This window comes from Callorhinus ursinus, unplaced genomic scaffold (genome assembly GCF_003265705.2).
Source record: "Callorhinus ursinus isolate GAN/ISIS: 27379988/994484 unplaced genomic scaffold, GSC_fseal_2.0 scaffold23, whole genome shotgun sequence".
NCBI classification, from domain to species: domain Eukaryota; kingdom Metazoa; phylum Chordata; class Mammalia; order Carnivora; family Otariidae; genus Callorhinus; species Callorhinus ursinus.
Window position 1 is genome coordinate 3,447,018 of NW_027397085.1, and position 17,252 is coordinate 3,464,269.

A 17,252-nucleotide genomic window follows, 5' to 3' on the forward strand; every position below is an offset into this window, starting at 1 on the left:
CCCAAACAAGGCAACTTTGCTGGGTATAGAAATTTTGGTGTCTAGAAGTAGAATACTATATGCCTCTTACTTATCAAAATTACACATTCTTTTTCAGTTTGTAAGTTTTGGTTCCACCAGAACTGGCTTTTCTTATTCAGTGCTAATAGAACTCCTGTGCTAGGCCATGAGATTGTAGGCTTTTCTTTAAAAGAATTTTTTTTAAATTAACATATAATGTATTATTTGTTTTGGGGTACAGGTCTGTGATTCATCAGTCTTGCATAATTCACAGTGCTCACCATACTATAGTGGTGGTATAGTGGTATGGACATAGAGGTATGTCCGTCCCCAATGTCCATCACCCAGCCACTCCATCCATCCCCCCCCCCCCCACTCCAGCAACCCTCAGTTTGTTTCCTGAGATTAAGCATCTTTTATGGTTTGTCTCCCTCTCCAGTTTCGTCTTGTTTCATTTTTCCCTCCCTTCCCCTATGATCCTCTGTCTTGTTTCTCAAATTCCTCGTTTATGATACTTGTCTTTCTCTGATTAACTTATTTCACTTAGCATAATACCCTCTAGTTCCATCCATGCTGTTGCAAATGGCAAGATTTCATTTTTTGATGGCTGCATAATATTCCAGTGTGTGTGTGTGTGTGTGTGTGTGTGTGTGTGTGTGTGTGTGTGTGTGTACACCACATCTTCTTTATCCAGTCATCTGTTGATGGACATCTTGGCTCTTTCCATAGTTTGGCTATTGTGGACACTGCTGCTATAAACACTGGGGTGCACGTACCCCTTCGGATCACTACATTTGTATCTTTGGGGTAAATATCCAGTAGTGCAATTGCTGGATCGTAGGGTAGCTCTATTTTCAACTGTTTGAGGAACCTCCATACTGTTTTCCAGAGTGGCTGCACCAGCTTGCATTCCCATCAACAGTGTAGGAGGGTTCCCTTTCTCTGCATCCTCTTCAACATCTGTTGTTTCCTGACTTGTTAATTTTAGCCATTCTGACCGGTGTGAGGTGATATCTCATTGAAGTTTTGATTTGGATTTCCCTGATGCCGAGTGATGTTGAACACTTTTTCATCTGTCTGTTGGCCATTTGGATGTCTTCTTTGCAGAAATATCTGTTCATGTCTTCTGCCCATTTCTTGATTGGATTAGTTGTTCTTTGGGTGTTGAGTTGGTAAGTTCTTTATAGATTTTGGATACTAGCCCTTTATCTGATATGTCATTTGCAAATATCTTCTCCCATTCTGTTGGCTGTCTTTTAGTTTTGTTAACTGTTTCCTTTGCTGTGCAAAAGCTTTTTATTTTGATGAAGTCCCAATAGTTCATTTTTACCCTTGCTTCCCTTGCCTTTGGCAATGTCTCTAAGAAGAAGTTGCTGCGGCTGAGGTCGAAGAGGTTGCTGCCTATGTTCTCCTCAAGGATTTTGATGGATTCCTGTCTTACATTTAGGTCTTTCATCCATTTTAAGTCTATTTTTGTGTGTGGTGTAAGGAAATGGTCCACTTTCTTTCTTCCGCATGTGGCTGTCCAATTTTCCCAACACCATTTGTTAAGAGACTGTCTTTTTTCCATTGGACATTCTTTTCTGCTTTGTCGAAGATTAGCTGACCATAGAGTTGAGGGTCCATTTCTGGGCTCTCTATTCTGTTCCATTGATCTATGTGTCTGTTTTTGTGCCAGTACCACACTGTCTTGATGATGACAGCTTTGTAATAGAGCTTAAAGTCTGGAATTGTGATGCCGCCAGCTCTGCTTTTCTTTTTCAACATTCCTCTGGCTATTCGGGGTCTCTTCTGGTTCCATAAAATTTTAGGATTCTTTGTTCCATTTCTTTGAAAAAAGTGGATGGTATTTTGATAGGGATTGCATTAAATGTGTAGATTGCTCTAGGTAGCACAGACATTTTCACAATATTTTTTCTTCCAATCCATGAGCATGGAATGTTTTTCCATTTCTTTGTGTCTTCCCCAATTTCTTCCATGCGTATTCTATAATTTTCTGAGTACAGATCCTTTGCCTCTTTGATTAGAGTTATTCCTAGGTATCCCATGGTTTGGGGTGCAGTTGTAAATGGGACTGACTCCTTAATTTCTCTTTCTTCTGTCTCGTTGGTGTATAAAAATGCCACTGATTTCTGTGCATTGATTTTATATCCTGCCACTTGACTGAATTCCTGTATGAGTTCTAGCAGTTTTGGGGTGGAGTCTTTTGGGGTTTCCACATAGAGCATCATACCATCTGCAAAAAGTGAGAGTTTCACTTCTTTGCCGATTCGGATGCCTTTTATTTCTTTTTGCTGTCTAATTGCTGAGGTTAGGAGTTCTAGTACTATGTTGAATAGCAGTGGTGATAGTGGACATCCCTGCCGTGTTCCTGACCTTAGGGGAAAAGCTCTCAGTTTTTCCCCATTGAGTATGATATTCGCTGTGTATTTTTCATAGACGGCTTTTATGATATTGAGGTATGTACCCTCTATCCCTACACTGTTAAGAGTTTTAATCAAGAAAGGATGCTGTACTTTGTCAAATGCTTTTTCTGCATCTATGGAGAGGTTCTTGTTCTTTCTTTCATTAATGTATTGTATCACATTGATTGATTAGATTGCAGGCTTCTCTAATTAGATGCTGTTTATTAAAAACGATTATGGGTATAAAGTTGGAAGAACAGAGTTATTGATGAAAATGCAAAAGGAGACAAAATTTTAAGCCATAAAGCCATTCAAAGGCAGCTTTTTGCAGACAATTAGAGACAGAATGTGTTTACAGAAGTGTCAATCTCCTTCTCTGACTGGTATAAGAACTTGTGGGAAAATTTGTAACAGCCATCTTTTTGTTATTTTTTTTCTTACCATAAATATATTTTCTGTGTAACGCATATTTGACAAAGTACTCTTTCAAAATATCTAGACCTCAGAGGTTACTACTCTGTTTTACAGATTTTATAACTGTTAATCTCTAGAAAATTTGGCTTGCTAAATTGGTTGCCTTGCTTGGTAATTGGGCATCCAGGACAGTAATATTCAAATTACCAACTCCAACTTCTGAAGCACAAATTCTTGTGTGGTCTCTTAGCCAAGAAAGCCCTCAACATTGATCTCTTTTCATTCTCAGCTTCAAGGTAGAAAATCCACTGATCTTCTAGAGTAGTCACTTACATTAAACCAACATGATGAAGGACTGTCCCACCAGTTCACCCCCTTCCTCCCCACCTGCAGACTCTCCCGCTGCTCCGGGCCATCTGAAAGTTGCTTCAGAGAAGCTTGCTTCTCTTTCTGTGCCAGGATGCATGTGGCACTCTCTGAAGTTCAGTAATTCCCTAATTCCCAGGGCTAAGTTTGGGTGTTTGTCACTATTATGATTTTTCCTAAGAAGTGGCATTCCAGCATTCCTCAGTTCAAGGAAAAAAAACAAAACAAAATCACAGCTATCTATTTTTCCCCATTCAGTTTTGCTGATGTCTTCCCGTATCATAACAGCAATCCCAATGTTGGCTCTGCTCTCTGTCCTTGGGGCCATCAACTCCTCATTTCTGACACTACTGAGCACCTAAGGGCTGCACACTGTGCCAAGTCTGTTATGTCAGTGATCCCACTTGATTCTCAGAACCCAGCCACAAAGTGAGTATTATCATTTTCAGATGCGAAAGACATTTCAAACGATCTATTCTTTTCCTCAACTTTGAGAGTTTTCTCAAGCTGTCCACATGCTGCAGTTATTCTGCTGTCGTGAGTTCATCTACATTCTATAATGTCACTATTTCTTTCTCCCTCTTTCGATATCAGTTGTCTTTCAATGTTTTGTCTTTTTTCAGTAAGTCCATGTCTTGTTCAATTCCTTGAAAGCATGAAAGAGCTTCAGCATAACAATTCTTCTGTCTCCTGGACTAAGAGTGTCCTTAAATATTAGTTTACTTAATGTATATTTACAACTTAAATTCATTTTCCTTTTTTTCGCAATAAAATACTTTTTTTTTTAAAGATTTTATTTATTTATTTAATTGCCAGAGAGAGAGAGACACACACAGTGAGAGAGGGAACACAAGCAGGGGAAGTGGGAGAGGGAGAAGCAGGCTTCCCGCGGAGCAGGGAGCCCAATGCGGGGCTCAATCCCAGGACCCTGGGATCATGACCTGAGCCGAAGGCAGTCGCTTAACCAACTGAGCCACCCAGGCGCCCCATAAAATACTCCTTTTTGTTTGAGATTATTTTCTGGCTCACTCATTTGTAAATGTAGACGTTACCAGGGCCTTCTCACTGCTCAAAGATAGTATGGCTTTTTCTCTCTCACTGCTCTCAAGAGATTCTCTCTCTGCAGGGAGAGAGATAGGACACCTTACCTTACAGGGGGAAAATCCTATGAATGACAGTGAATTTCTCATGAGACACCTTGGGTACCTTCTGATATATTCCGTAAGTCCTGAGACAGAGGACTGGCTAACGATGCCATATATTCTCTGTACTACTATTCAGTTCTTTGGAGGAGACCGAGGGTGGTGGAGCTGGGGTGTGGCTGGCCTCAGCCTGGGAGCCTTCTCTCTGAATGTGTTAAGACTACTGGTGAGTATGACACGATGGACTCTGAAAAACAAACTGAGGGTTCTAGAGGGGAGGGGGGTGGGGGGATTGTTCACCTGGTGATGGGTATTAAAGAGGGCACATTCTGCGTGGAGCACTGGGTGTTACGCACAAACAATGAATCATGGAACACTACATCAAACACTAATGATGTAATGTATGGTGATTAACATAATAATAATAAAAAAAAGACTACTGGGGAGTAACATAACATTAAAAAAAAAAAAAAAAGACTACTGTGTCTGGGACTCATTCAGCCAGCTAGGAAGATTGAGCTCTTTTATAGAAAAGTCCTCATGTTTCAGATCATTCCCCTAATTCAGGGTAGACTGGCCACACTGACAAAAAAATGAGAGTAGCATAATCCCCTTTGGTTCATGGTCTTCTGGTTTTGTGGGTCAGCAAGTTTCTGCTGAATACGTATTCATCTCCAGTCTATAGCTTGCCCTTATACCTCCTGCTCTCCTCATTAGAAAACCCTCAGAAGAGTAGGAAAGAAAAAGGAAGGAAGGGCGACTTCACAGTTCTATCGCTTCTTCTTCAATATTATTGGCTCGGCTAAGATGGAGGAAAAAAGGCTCCAGATAATTGCTTCTGCCCTTCTCCCAAGCCCTCTCATGACTTCGGCCCTGGGTCCCAACATCAGATGGATTTTATACCAGTGTGCTCCAAAGAATGTCCTCCAAATACAACACAGCTCCATGCCCCGAGACTAGACAGCTTAGGGTTGGTCCAAATTGTGTCAGGTTGGCTGACAATCTATAATTCTGTGTAAAATTAGAGCCCTAGCATCGGTGTAGAGGATCCTATCTTCAGGCTTTTTTTTTTTTTCCACTTCCTGTATGTTTTGCCTACCATTTGTTTAAAGAAGAATAAAGTGGAAAACCTTCTAGTTCAGCTAATAAAAATTCTTTGTCAGGCTTATGAAAGAAATTTCTTCTAAAAATTACTCTTTGCTGCCTTCTAACATCTTAAGTTCTGAACAAATCCAAATATTTGAGCACCTATCATACACAAGACACAAGAATATAAAAATTTAAGCAACTTATTTCCTGCCCTGGACAAAATTATAGTGAGGTGAAGGAAGCAGGTAAGTACACCAATGATCACAAAAGACGAATCTTCAACTTAAAAACTTCCATGTGGGAAATTTCTTAGGTACTGGCCAATGCAAAAACCCACCAAATGCTTCCCGTCAATAATAGTGTCACTTTCAATGCACAAAAAAAGACACACAGCCCTTTGCAAGCCAGCATGGTGGTTGGTAGAGGGTGGTAGCGAAATACAGAGGAGAAAACATCTAAATTTGGCCAGTCCTTCTCCTGGCAACCAGAAAGTTCAGAGTAGTCATGCAAGCTTAAGAACAGCTCAAAACCAACCAGTCAGGAAAGGAGGATTTCTCCTGCAGGCCTAAATGAAGAGTATGTAAGGGAGAATATGTTCTTGGAGAGGCTAAATCCATTTCATTAGCTCTTCTGTTCTTTCTGTCTAGAAGAACATAGAAACAGGTGCCACTCAACATCCATTAGCCACCAAAAAACCAATTCATAAAGCACCCAGTTTAGAAAGTAGATGACACAAGGAGATCCAGCTTCTTAGAGAAACAGGATTTCAACTCCGATCTGAGGAGTCCCTCTGGCTCCAACTAGGTTGGTGGCAGGCAGACCTTTGCGAGTCCACAGTGCCCCTTGATGGTCTCCAAAGGTGAAAAATCATTTAACGTCTTTCCCATCTCTGAGCCTTACTAAAGCAGATTTGGGGGCAATGATTAAGGGAAAAATCTGCAGTCAGATTTGTTAATTAGAATGCTGGTAGTTGACTGTCATACTATCAGATGAAGCATCTTCAGGGGATAGGACAGTTTGCTCTAACTAGTGGTAGGTGGTTCACATACCTGTATTTTGACCACACGCTTTTCTTGTTCATACAAATATGATTTCCTAGCTTCGTACTCTTTCCTAAGAAGGGATCCTGCACTTGTGGCTTGAAGGCGAAGAAGCAAATCATCAGACGCAGACCACATCTTCTTGCGAACATAATCTGTTGTGACTTTCTCAACAGTGTCCTGGCAAGAGATATTTCTTATGGTTACACTTCACACATCAGGTGAAAGGAGCATAGAGAATAGCGTGTGGAGATTATATCTCTGAGAAAACGATACGGGTAACTCTTTCTGGCCTGGTTTAAAAACAGATTTGACCGGAGCCAAGGGATGAACTGGCTTAGCTTCTTTCTAGCAACACGCTTTTGGAATCTTCTGAACTTGGTGCTGAAGTGCTCTGAGAATTTGGTTGCGTGATCTCAGGACCTGGAGGCGGAGGTGCCGGCAAGGACCAGGTGTGAGGCCTGAGCTCCAGAACGTAAACGGGACAAGGATGATTACGGTATGAATATGCATATGCATCACCTCCTCCCTCCCCAGGGCTGCCGAGGAAAAGACTGCAGTGGCCATAAGTCTTCTGGCTCCTCTGCCCCCTTTCTTGTCCAGGTCAGAGTAGGCAGACCTCTGCAAAGAGCCAGGAGCTCAAAATAAACTGGGGGGAAAATAAAAGACTTGGGGCAGAAGGAAAGGGGGTGGGAGAGGAGAGACAAGCACTACCATGACCAGACAGGGGCAACTCTGTCTGAATGAGAAGGAACGAGGGAAAAGGAGGAAGGGGGGACTGTGAAAATCTGTATGTGGATTACGAACTGGGTTTGCTTTTTATGTTCTTTGAGAGATGCAAGCCAAGACTGGACTCACTTCTATGGCTTATGCTCTCATCCGGTGTGACTGCAATCAATGGGGGGCTAATTTAAAAAATTAAAACTGACATCATAAAAAATGCTTAAAAACCTTCAAAAGAAGACATTTTCACATTCATGAAATCAGTACTTTTAGACTGTCTAGAAGAAATAATTTTTTTAAACAGTGTAGATCTTCCACTTTTTAATAATCCTAATAGAATGATGCTTAGTTTCACAAAGTTACTCCTAAGGCATCTTTGGACACCACTGGAGCTATTGTTGGCTCCGAATTATAACCCTTTGATGCTGCTTCTTCACAGGTCCAAAGACCAAAAAGATATGTCTTTTCAACTACAGCACCTGGTTTTTACAGTTTCATTTTTCTACAAAGTAGCACTGATAATGCACTGCCACCTTAGTATTTTCTTGTAAACTGTGGCAATCTTGAATATTTGAAATTAGTTAATTAACTATCTTCTTCACTGTCTTCTTGTCATTCAGGAGTTCTGGTGGCACTCTCAGCCCCAGGCCATAGATTTTTCTTGGAGTTTTAGCAAATATACTGGTGATTCCATCCACAAAGTTGCTATACTGCAGTATCTTTGATGCTGGTGACTTTTAGCAATTTCGTAAGACCTACATTTGTGTGTTCTTTCTTTCTTTCTTTCTTTCTTTCTTTTTTTTTTTTTTTCCAAAATGGGACTAAACTATTACTAGTATTTTCTCTTTGAACATACTACAATGCATGGATCAAACAGCAATATTCACATCTTGTGGGTCCAACTTTGGTCTCAAGTCCAAAGCAATCTTGTGAACATCTTTTCAAGAGTGTTTCCCCCCAGAAAGCATTCCTGACTTTTTAAAGGACATACATGTTTCTGTGGTAGGCTGTGAGGGGGAAAGAAATAAGACTTTCCAAATACTGATAACCAAGAAATTATTACTAATTGAACTTTTGTGTCAGGGCAAACCTGAAGATTGATTTCTTAGGATCAGGTACCATTCCAAACAAGCTACAAAAGCTTTCTTCCCCTTGATCTGTCTGGTGGTGGTATGCCAACACAGAAATAATTGTAAAAGTTAGTAGCCATGCAACCACATCCAACTGCATTCATGAAGACTTTACTCTATGTCCAGCCTTCGATAAATCCATTATTTCCTCCCATCACTTCCATGATTCAAAAATAGAAAAGCAATCCACTTATTTTTTCATTAAACACGAACCTCCTACCTCAATTTCTTTTGCCATGAGCCATGAGTCTTTAGGCAAATATGGTTCAGGTGTGACCCAGGAACTCTCTTTTGAATCGATGTTGTAGTAGTACTCATATTTATCCTGCAGGCTGAGTTTGAGCCATGAACCTTCAGTAGACACTAAAGAAAAGAAATTTGTTACATTCTAGAGTGAAACACTGAACCCATTAATGCAGTTTCTCCAATACACAAAATAATCCAATAAACAGTTTTTCACCAAGCATTCAAATGGCCTAAATAAAAAAAAAGAGAGAGAGAGAAAGAGAGAGAAATGACTCACTAAAATGAGTGAATTCTGTGTTTTCAATGGCAGCTCTCAACTCAGCCAAATCAAGAGGAGGATGGAGGGATGTCTAATGCTAGGGCTCTGGACCTCAAACTTCTCAGGAGGATGAGAAGAGTCACAAATGGCCAACAAGAAGGAAAAGCAAACAAAGAATATATGTCCCTGGGAGATGTGAACAGCATGAAAAATGGACAGAGGAGACCAATGAGCAAGAATCTTCTTTGCTTAGAAAGTCTTCCAGCAACTTCTCTGAGAAGGAGTGACCTGGAAGGACTGTGACTCTTTATTTAGGGAAAGCCAATGATCTTCATTAAACCAATGCAGAAGTGACTAATCTTTACAGACAACTTCATCTAAAGTAAAAACTGGCATATGCAAACACTAAGGTCACTAAGTACAGAGAAGGAAAATGTCCTGGTTTGACTCACCTTGCTCTACATAACCACACAAAATGAGAAAAAAAAATTGCAGAAAGGACTTAATTTGGCGGGGAGGGGAGGATGTACTAGAAAAAAAAATCTATGGCACTCATGGCTTAATTAGTTAAGAAGAGTATCTCCTCCTCAGGAATCCATGGGCTTTATTTCCTATTTAGAAATCTGTTTATTTTGCTGAACGGCCATGATTCCTGTCCCAGACCAGCGAGGTAAAACAACCACAAAAATAAACATAAACATGATCTGACCTAGATCAATCTAAACCAGCTGCTGTCAAGTGAGCCTTAGAGTAAACGTCTTTATAGGGAAATCAAAGTTGAAGTGAATTTCCTTATAGAATATTTAAATGGATTCAAATACCTAAGCAGGGGTAACTTCAAGGTCCTTGAATGTGTGTTGATTCTTTATTTGGTTTTAAATGCTTCTCAACTGTTCTGTGTGTCACTGCCCAGGAAAAGAGATGTTATCTCTTTCCAAACGGGCAGACAGCTGTTACCTGTGTAGAAATGTTGGCCCTACTAGAACCTATATTGTACAGTCAAATGAGGATGATCACAAGTAATCATTATGGATCTAAGGTAACTCCTAGGTTTCTGAATTGGGAATCTGGGGATACATGACTACATGCACCAGAACATGGCACAAAGGAAGAGGAGTAGGCAAGGGTCGTGGACAGAAGATTAATTAAGCTTAGGCCAAGATGGACTTGAAACTGAACTTAACCCCTGCATTAGTACTGTTGCATAAGTCTTTCTCCATGAAGGATGAGGTAGGGGACACTACAGTGACTCTGGATGAAGAGATGTGAAGGGAACAGGGAGGAGCTCAAAGGTGAGCAGATGCCAATTTAGAAAGAATGGCCAATAACCCTCCTCACACTTCATTAATGGGCAATTTGCTGAATTGAGGGGTGGAATCTCTGAGTTGGAAATACATCAGATAAACTTAGAAGTACACAGTGTACCATGGGAAAGACCTCCAGTTGAACTAAAAAAAACCCTTTTTATCCTCCAATTCTACTTCTTGGGCCATTCACATAGCTTCCCAAAGAAGAGTAGTCCATGACCTATGATGAGGTGCAAACAAACATTAGCCTGTGAGTCAGGAGACACTTGGATCCTTGATAGGACATGAAGTGCTCAGTAACCATCTACCAAAGGAACGGTGGCCTATCAAAAATTAACCTCTTTGGGTTTGTCATAGTCTCCCTCTGACCACAATCTCATGAATATGTTTCTAAATCTGAAAAATGAGTATAAGGCTCATGATCTCAAAGCTACTTTCCAGAGCTAACACTTCAGGGTCTGCCATTGGATTGAATAGGCATAAATACCTCCTGAGGTTATTGATCTGATCCCTTGGAGACCAGTTCATTCTACTTTATTCCACATTTTCAAAATTACTCTTTACTCCTACTTAAGATTGTACAATCATGTACCATTTGTTTCAAAAAGGATAAAGAGAAATATTAGTGTCAAAATCAGTTTGTATCACTAGAGAAATGGATCAATAAGCAAGCCCTAGATAAAGCAAAATCTCCTTAAATACTGTATTTTCTCAAGGTTATGATAACACCCATGCATAACCACCAAGTTAATCTGAGCTTTTCAAAAAAAACCTACGTCTAAAAAAAATTTTATTTTTTCTTAAAGATTTTATTTATTTATTTGAGAGAGAGAGAGAGAGAGAGCACAAGCCAGGGGAGAGGCAGAGCGAGAGGGAGAAGGAGACTCCCCGCGGAGCAGGGAGCCTGATGCAGGACTCGATCCCAGGACCCTGGGATCATGACTTGAGCCGAAGGCAGACGTTTAACCGACTGAGCCACCCAGAAGCCCAAGATAAAAAAATATATTAGAAATGTTCATTTTAAAGCAGTATTTGTCTTAATATTAATACAATACCACAGACAGCGTCATATTCAAAATGACATTTAGTTGGTGTTAAATGACTAAAAAGCTTACCACTTTTAGATTTGTGCTCTTTTGCCTTTGCAAGGGCATGATAGTACCTGTCAGCACATTCAGGGATTATGTCATTTGTGTTAGACATAGAAGACTTCAAGACAGACAAAATATCACTTGGCTTTTCTTTCTCCAAACACTGATTAACATCGATGACCAGTGTAACCCCTGCATCATGGAAAAAAAAAAAGTTTCTGTTAATGGTTATCTTCTACTTACCCTAGAGGTGCGCAAAGATATAATTCAATCTTTCAGGAACGCATTGGCATTAAACCTTTTGTACCCTTTCAGAGTATGCAACACATATACCCAAGACAGTCACCAACTCACCTAGCAGCCAGTTTAGGTTGTAAGAACAAGATCCCACAGAAGCACAGTTTATTAAAAATCATGGTATTTCCAGGTTACTCTCATGTGGTGTGAAGACACTAGGTCCTACTCCCTGTAGTGATCTCTAAGAGGAGTAAATGCATACGAACAGTAGATATGCAGTCCTTACGGAGGTCACTGATCTTAGGAAGACATTTATTTATTTTAGAATAAGTAAAAATCCTGATATTTTCTTGTATAGCACTAGTACACGTCACAAGATTTGTCATTAACCACCTAAACACATGTTCTAGAAAGGCAACAGGTATAGCTGGCAGGCATACACAATCCACTTAATTCTGAAGCCAGTTTAGACCTAGAAAACATCTTTTCCCATTTTAAGTTTCTGTCTCTCCCCATAAATCAAACCACACTGAACTCTTGGCTGTCTAAACAAAGTTAACATGGTGAATTCTTTTTTATCCACTTTAGTTCCAGCTAAGAATATTCTGGCCTAACCAATGAAAGTACTGTTTTCACAAACCATAAATGCACTGAATTAGAAATCTAGAACAAAAAAATTGAAGGAACCAGGTCAAAAGACAAAAAAAGTTTTCGATGAAAAGGGAAGAGGTGGATATTCTTTTTCCTTTTTTTTCTAACACACACATGTCAAACTCTACCATACACATGCTTAATGGTATATTGATGTCATCAAATTATGTTCACATGTACATGGAAGTACAAAAGCTGAAGGGGCAAAAAAAATGGAGTTTGACTTTCAACAGCGTAGAATCAAGGTCACACAAATCTGGAAGAGTACATAAAGAATCAAGAACTTCTGTAGCAAACTTAAACTGCTGCAAAACAAAAGGCAAAGCAGTATGCTCTTGTGTTTATAAGAGTTAATAGGAATGGATCAACAGTTCCCCTTTCCTCTTCTCCAGGAACGCTTTTGAGGATGGGACAAATGTGTTCCTGGTGTTTGAGAGGTTTGTGGTCTCAAAGAAGCAGGAGGAACAAGCAAATGACAAAGAATCCTCATGTGAATTACATCTGACAGCTTCAACTAGCCCAGTAGAATGGTGTATTCCTTAAAAGATGGGTATAATAAAGGCACCCATTTCTTGATCTAGAAATGTGCTTTATCATGGAGTACTGACCGGCAAGTGGTGGGTCCACAGGTTCATTTTCTAGGTAACTGAAACTTCCTCTTCCTCTTAAAAGAACCATTTTCCATGAAAAGTCTAAAGTCCCAGAGAAAACCCTAAGAGAACAGTGTCTCTTCCTGCTCATCATTTTATCCACAGTCCCTGGTACACAGTAGGTGCTTAATGTTTGCTGAGGCTGCCAGAAGAGTCCTTCTTGTCACTATACTGTGCTATAATACCCTGAGCCGTTGTAGTACTATGGAGGTGTTTGGGCTCCTTTGTTCCTGCACTAAATGGCCTCAAACCCCTTTGCTTTTTCAATTCCCCCTCCTGCCCCACCAGTTCTCTTCTTGCTGCTGTGTGCTTGCACAGAGCAGCCAACACCTAACTGCCTGGTAATCCGTGGCTTCTGACGTGCTCTGAGCTGGGAAGAGACATAACCGAACTTGTTAGCATTATGCCTAAGAGAAGAACACACAGGCTCCACGTATCTGTCCGAGGTGTATCAACGAGTAGAGGAAAGCAGGTCCAGGGGCACAGGCTTTGAGACATCGACTTTGATTGCTTTTTTTGCTTCATCTGTGGGATGTGGTTTAGTTCCAGATAACTGAAGATGTCAGATAAACGGTCTACATAAAGTCAGGGATGTTTGTCGTTAAAGAACAAATTAAGACACCTCCCATAAATCTCCTAAGAGACCCGAAAGAACTGTTTGTGTTACATCTTAAGCCATATACTGGCAGTCTTTCTCATGTTTTCTCTCCTAAGAGGTGAAACAATCCCTAGCAGGGCAAAAAATTGGTTCTTGGGGGGGAGGGGGCAAAACATCTTTTTGTGTATAAAGCATAGGCCTACATATGGTACATGAACAGATACACAATTCATCTGTGGTATTAAAATATCATGGTGGGAAGTACTTAGGGAAAATCTATCTGGAAAGATTCCTTGGGGTACAATGATGGGAGAAGGTTGGGAAATACTGCTCTCAGGAGTCAAAAGTAGAGACAGACCTACTTTAAGAAAGCAAGAGGCTCCGGTGGACATGAACATGGGCCCAAATGTAGGAGACTTGAGTTACTCTGCCCTTTTAAGTCTTGTCTGTGGTAAAACATATAGGGCAACACTTTTTCTTTTATTGGATTATCTGGGAGTGGGTTTGAGGCTTACAACATGTGACAAGAATCTGTTTCAAGTCTTCATACAAAGAATGAAGAATGCTTTTAAAGGTAAGATTAAACTCCTTTTTGACAAACTGGGAAATTCTCATCTTGATGTCAGAATATAGAAGGTTTTACTTCAGAACATCTTTTTGGTATTATTTATCATAGAAGATACTACGTCAACTCTTCCAAGGCACAGGGCAGAAGTGAAAGACAGGATTTTAAATGTGTAGGTCGGGAGTACACCATCACACAGAGTTGAGAAAGCCTCTGCCTTTCAGAGTCAGTAGAACCATGAGTGTCTCAATGGAAAAAACAGAACCAACTTCACATTTTCAGGCCACAGGTAGGAAGAACATGAATAAAATGAATGAAATGACTTCTAAATCGGTTTGATTTCTAAGAGAAAAAGGGTAACCCTTCCAGGCTGTTTGAGTGCCTATTTTTATCACCTCCTTTCTTAAAAGTATTTCTTCAAACTATGGCTTCCTTTAGGTTTATATTCAAATTTAAAGCTCTTACGGACACATTTCAAATTCATTTTATTTTTTCTTAAGGAGTAGAGTGCTAGAACGGAAAGACTTCAAAGACCCTAAGGGTATAAAAGTTCAGATTGGAGAAAGGCACATATTTTTCCAGGCTGAGGAAATAAAAACCAGATGTTCCCCAGGGATGCTTCCAAAGTTTAAAAGCACATCTTTGGGGGCAAGACTAAGGTATCTCAACGGCATTCTATGACCTTACAACAGGATACATCCTAATTGTGTCATGAATGGACAGGTTAATGAACAACACTTCCAGGAATCTTCATTTAGGTAGTTTATTTGTACATGTAGAGTGTTCGTGTATCATTCTTGAAGCTACTCTAGAATGCCATGTGATTTTTCATACTATTCCTCTATGAAAAGAGAGGCTTAGAATAAAATGAAAAGCTTAATCATTTGAGCCAATGAGGGGATTCGGCCAGGCGCAGAGTATGTCTATTCCACTTAGGCATTCTAGACCTGGGGAAGTCACCGTGGCTGGTTTGAGGACCCACTGGAAGAGAGAGCTAAAACCCCACTGATCACCTGACCTCCGTGAGCCCCTGCTCTGACTGGTGGACCACAGGGATGTTTTGGGCTTCCTGGAATTAGTATCCATTCAGAGCCAGTGTCCTATAATCCCTGAAAAGTCTGATTATGTCCTTTGACATCAGCACAGCCACCACAAAGATCGTAGACCTCTTTAGGGGAAGCCTGGAAGAAAGATGAACTGTGTAAAGTTTTGATAGTGTAGCAGTCCGTTCTCAAGAGGACTGGGTCTCCCCTTCATTCAAGGGGTTCTTGGTCTGTAAATGATTAAACACGGGAATTGATTTAGGGGACAAGACTCTGTGCTCTTGCTATTCAGGTTACACTTTTGTTCATTTGACCTAGAACTCTTCTTCCACTTGTACAAATCAAGTATGAACTTAGGAGACGGTCTGTCTCATTTCTAGGAACACCACGGTCAATCAGCCAATTCCACTGGTCTCTGTGAGTCAGACTATTCTGAGGAAGGCTTTGACTCTGCATCCATCACAGCAGCCACACGCACTTGCCTTTGGTGATTAAGTGCTGCCACCTGACCTCTAGGGCCCACCGCAGATTTCGGACTTGCCAGCCTCTCCACAACAGCATGAGCCAATTCCTTAAAATAAATCTCCCTCTTTCTCTATGTATGTGTGCATATAGATACTACATACTTTCCAGAGAAACAACTATTTATCTACAAACACACACACATACGCACACACACACACAGATACACACAGATATAGGACTATATATATAGCTGTTTTTTCCCCCCCCCAGAGAAAAATATGTATGTAGTTCTGTTTCTCTGGAAAATCCTGACTAATACAATGGAAGACATGGAAGGGAGGAAAGGCATTTACTAATCAGATTGGGCTAGTTTCCTAAAGATCAAGATAAAAAAAAGGGCTTGCTCACACTATGAATTTCAGAGTTGAGGAACCATTTTTTGCTTTCTGGATTTTGTTCAGCAACACCCTCACATTTCACTAGTTAGCCCCTAATCACTGAAAAGAGTGCCACCACCAGTGAAGCTTATTTTTGTACAGACACTCAACAACTGAAATTGCTACGGATCCAAATCTTTTCAGATATTAAAAGTACAGAAGTTAAAAAATTATTTAAATAAAAAAGTAATTCAGTGGCTTGACCAGCAAGGCACATGGGACCAGCAAAAGGAGATGCAGGCTTACATTGTTTTGCTTTGTCCTTGTCTGCGTTGGCCTCATTGACCGCGAGCTGTATCTCATCCAGCCAAAGAACTTTGGAAACACTCTCCGAGTCCTGGGAATATTGCCACAGAATAAAAGGAAGAATAGTGAATGATGATGAACAGAATCAGTAACGGCTTTTCAGGAGCCCATTTTTATAGTTCCTACAGACTCTCATTCAGCACCTACCAAGCACTGTCATAACACTGTACAAACTATTAACGAAATAACCCCCAAATCCAACCTCTTCTCCCTTCTCTACTGTCACCCCTTTAGTCCAGCCTACCATCACATCCCACCTGGATGGGTGCATTGGTCTATTTGTTTTTGTTGCTTCCAAGACTGCCCTCTACCACAGTGGTCCTCTACAAGGAAGCAGATGATCTCTTCAAAATGGACATCTCACTAGATGACCCGTCTGCTTAAACTCCTCCACAGGCTCTCCCCTGCATGTAGGAGAAAATAAAACTCCCTTCCCAGGCACTGTGGGGATCTAGCGATCCAGCCCTGCTGACCCCTCTGGCTTCACTCACACTCTTCTATTGCTTGTCCCAGACGTGCACAGCAGCCTCCTTCAGAGCCCAGCATTCTACCCCAGCTGTGTGGTTGTTGATTCTTTCTGACCCTTCAGGCCTTAACTCAAATGTCACCTCCTCCTCAAAAGCCTTGTCTGAATACTCTCTCCCTTAATCACTAACTGTGGTACCCAAGACGGCCCAGAATACCACAGGATATTTTAAATTTGAGGGAAACACAATGACATTTATCAGACAGAGAGACAAAAATAAGGCAAAGAACCCTCAAGGACCTAACAGTTTAGTAGAAAAGATACATTTATCTAAAAACAATGATACTACAATGTGATCACGGTAATAATAGCTGTAGATACATGATCTAGAAACAGTCAAGAAAGGATTAACTTATAGTAGGGGTGAATTCCAGGGGGGAGAAAATAGTAGCTAAGGACAGCTTCAGAACGGAAGTGATAAAAGCAATCAAAAGGTATTACCTTTACGATTCATTTTACTTTTGGGTTGGTTGTGATGATCATACTACAAACATGGTGCTGGCATGTAATGTAATTATATGGGACTTCCAGGCTGTAACTGCCAAGATTACATAAACTTGCC

General features: G+C 40.6%; 1 protein-coding gene across 6 annotated transcripts in view; it reads right to left on the minus strand.

The window, feature by feature from the left end:
• Positions 1 to 17,252, minus strand: part of IQGAP2 (IQ motif containing GTPase activating protein 2) — a 286,558-nt gene that overhangs the window by 58,408 nt on the left and 210,898 nt on the right. For 4 of the 6 annotated variants that reach the window (XM_025892589.2, XM_025892591.2, XM_025892590.2 and 1 more), the window contains 4 exons: positions 16,105 to 16,195; positions 11,237 to 11,404; positions 8,530 to 8,672; positions 6,466 to 6,636 (listed from right to left, as the gene is read on the minus strand). In XM_025892589.2, the coding sequence (XP_025748374.2) occupies positions 6,466 to 6,636; positions 8,530 to 8,672; positions 11,237 to 11,404; positions 16,105 to 16,195 (573 nt within the window). The remainder of the gene's footprint in view (positions 1 to 6,465; positions 6,637 to 8,529; positions 8,673 to 11,236; positions 11,405 to 16,104; positions 16,196 to 17,252) is intronic. The other 2 variants (XM_073905308.1, XM_073905309.1) reach the window with 1 other exon arrangement.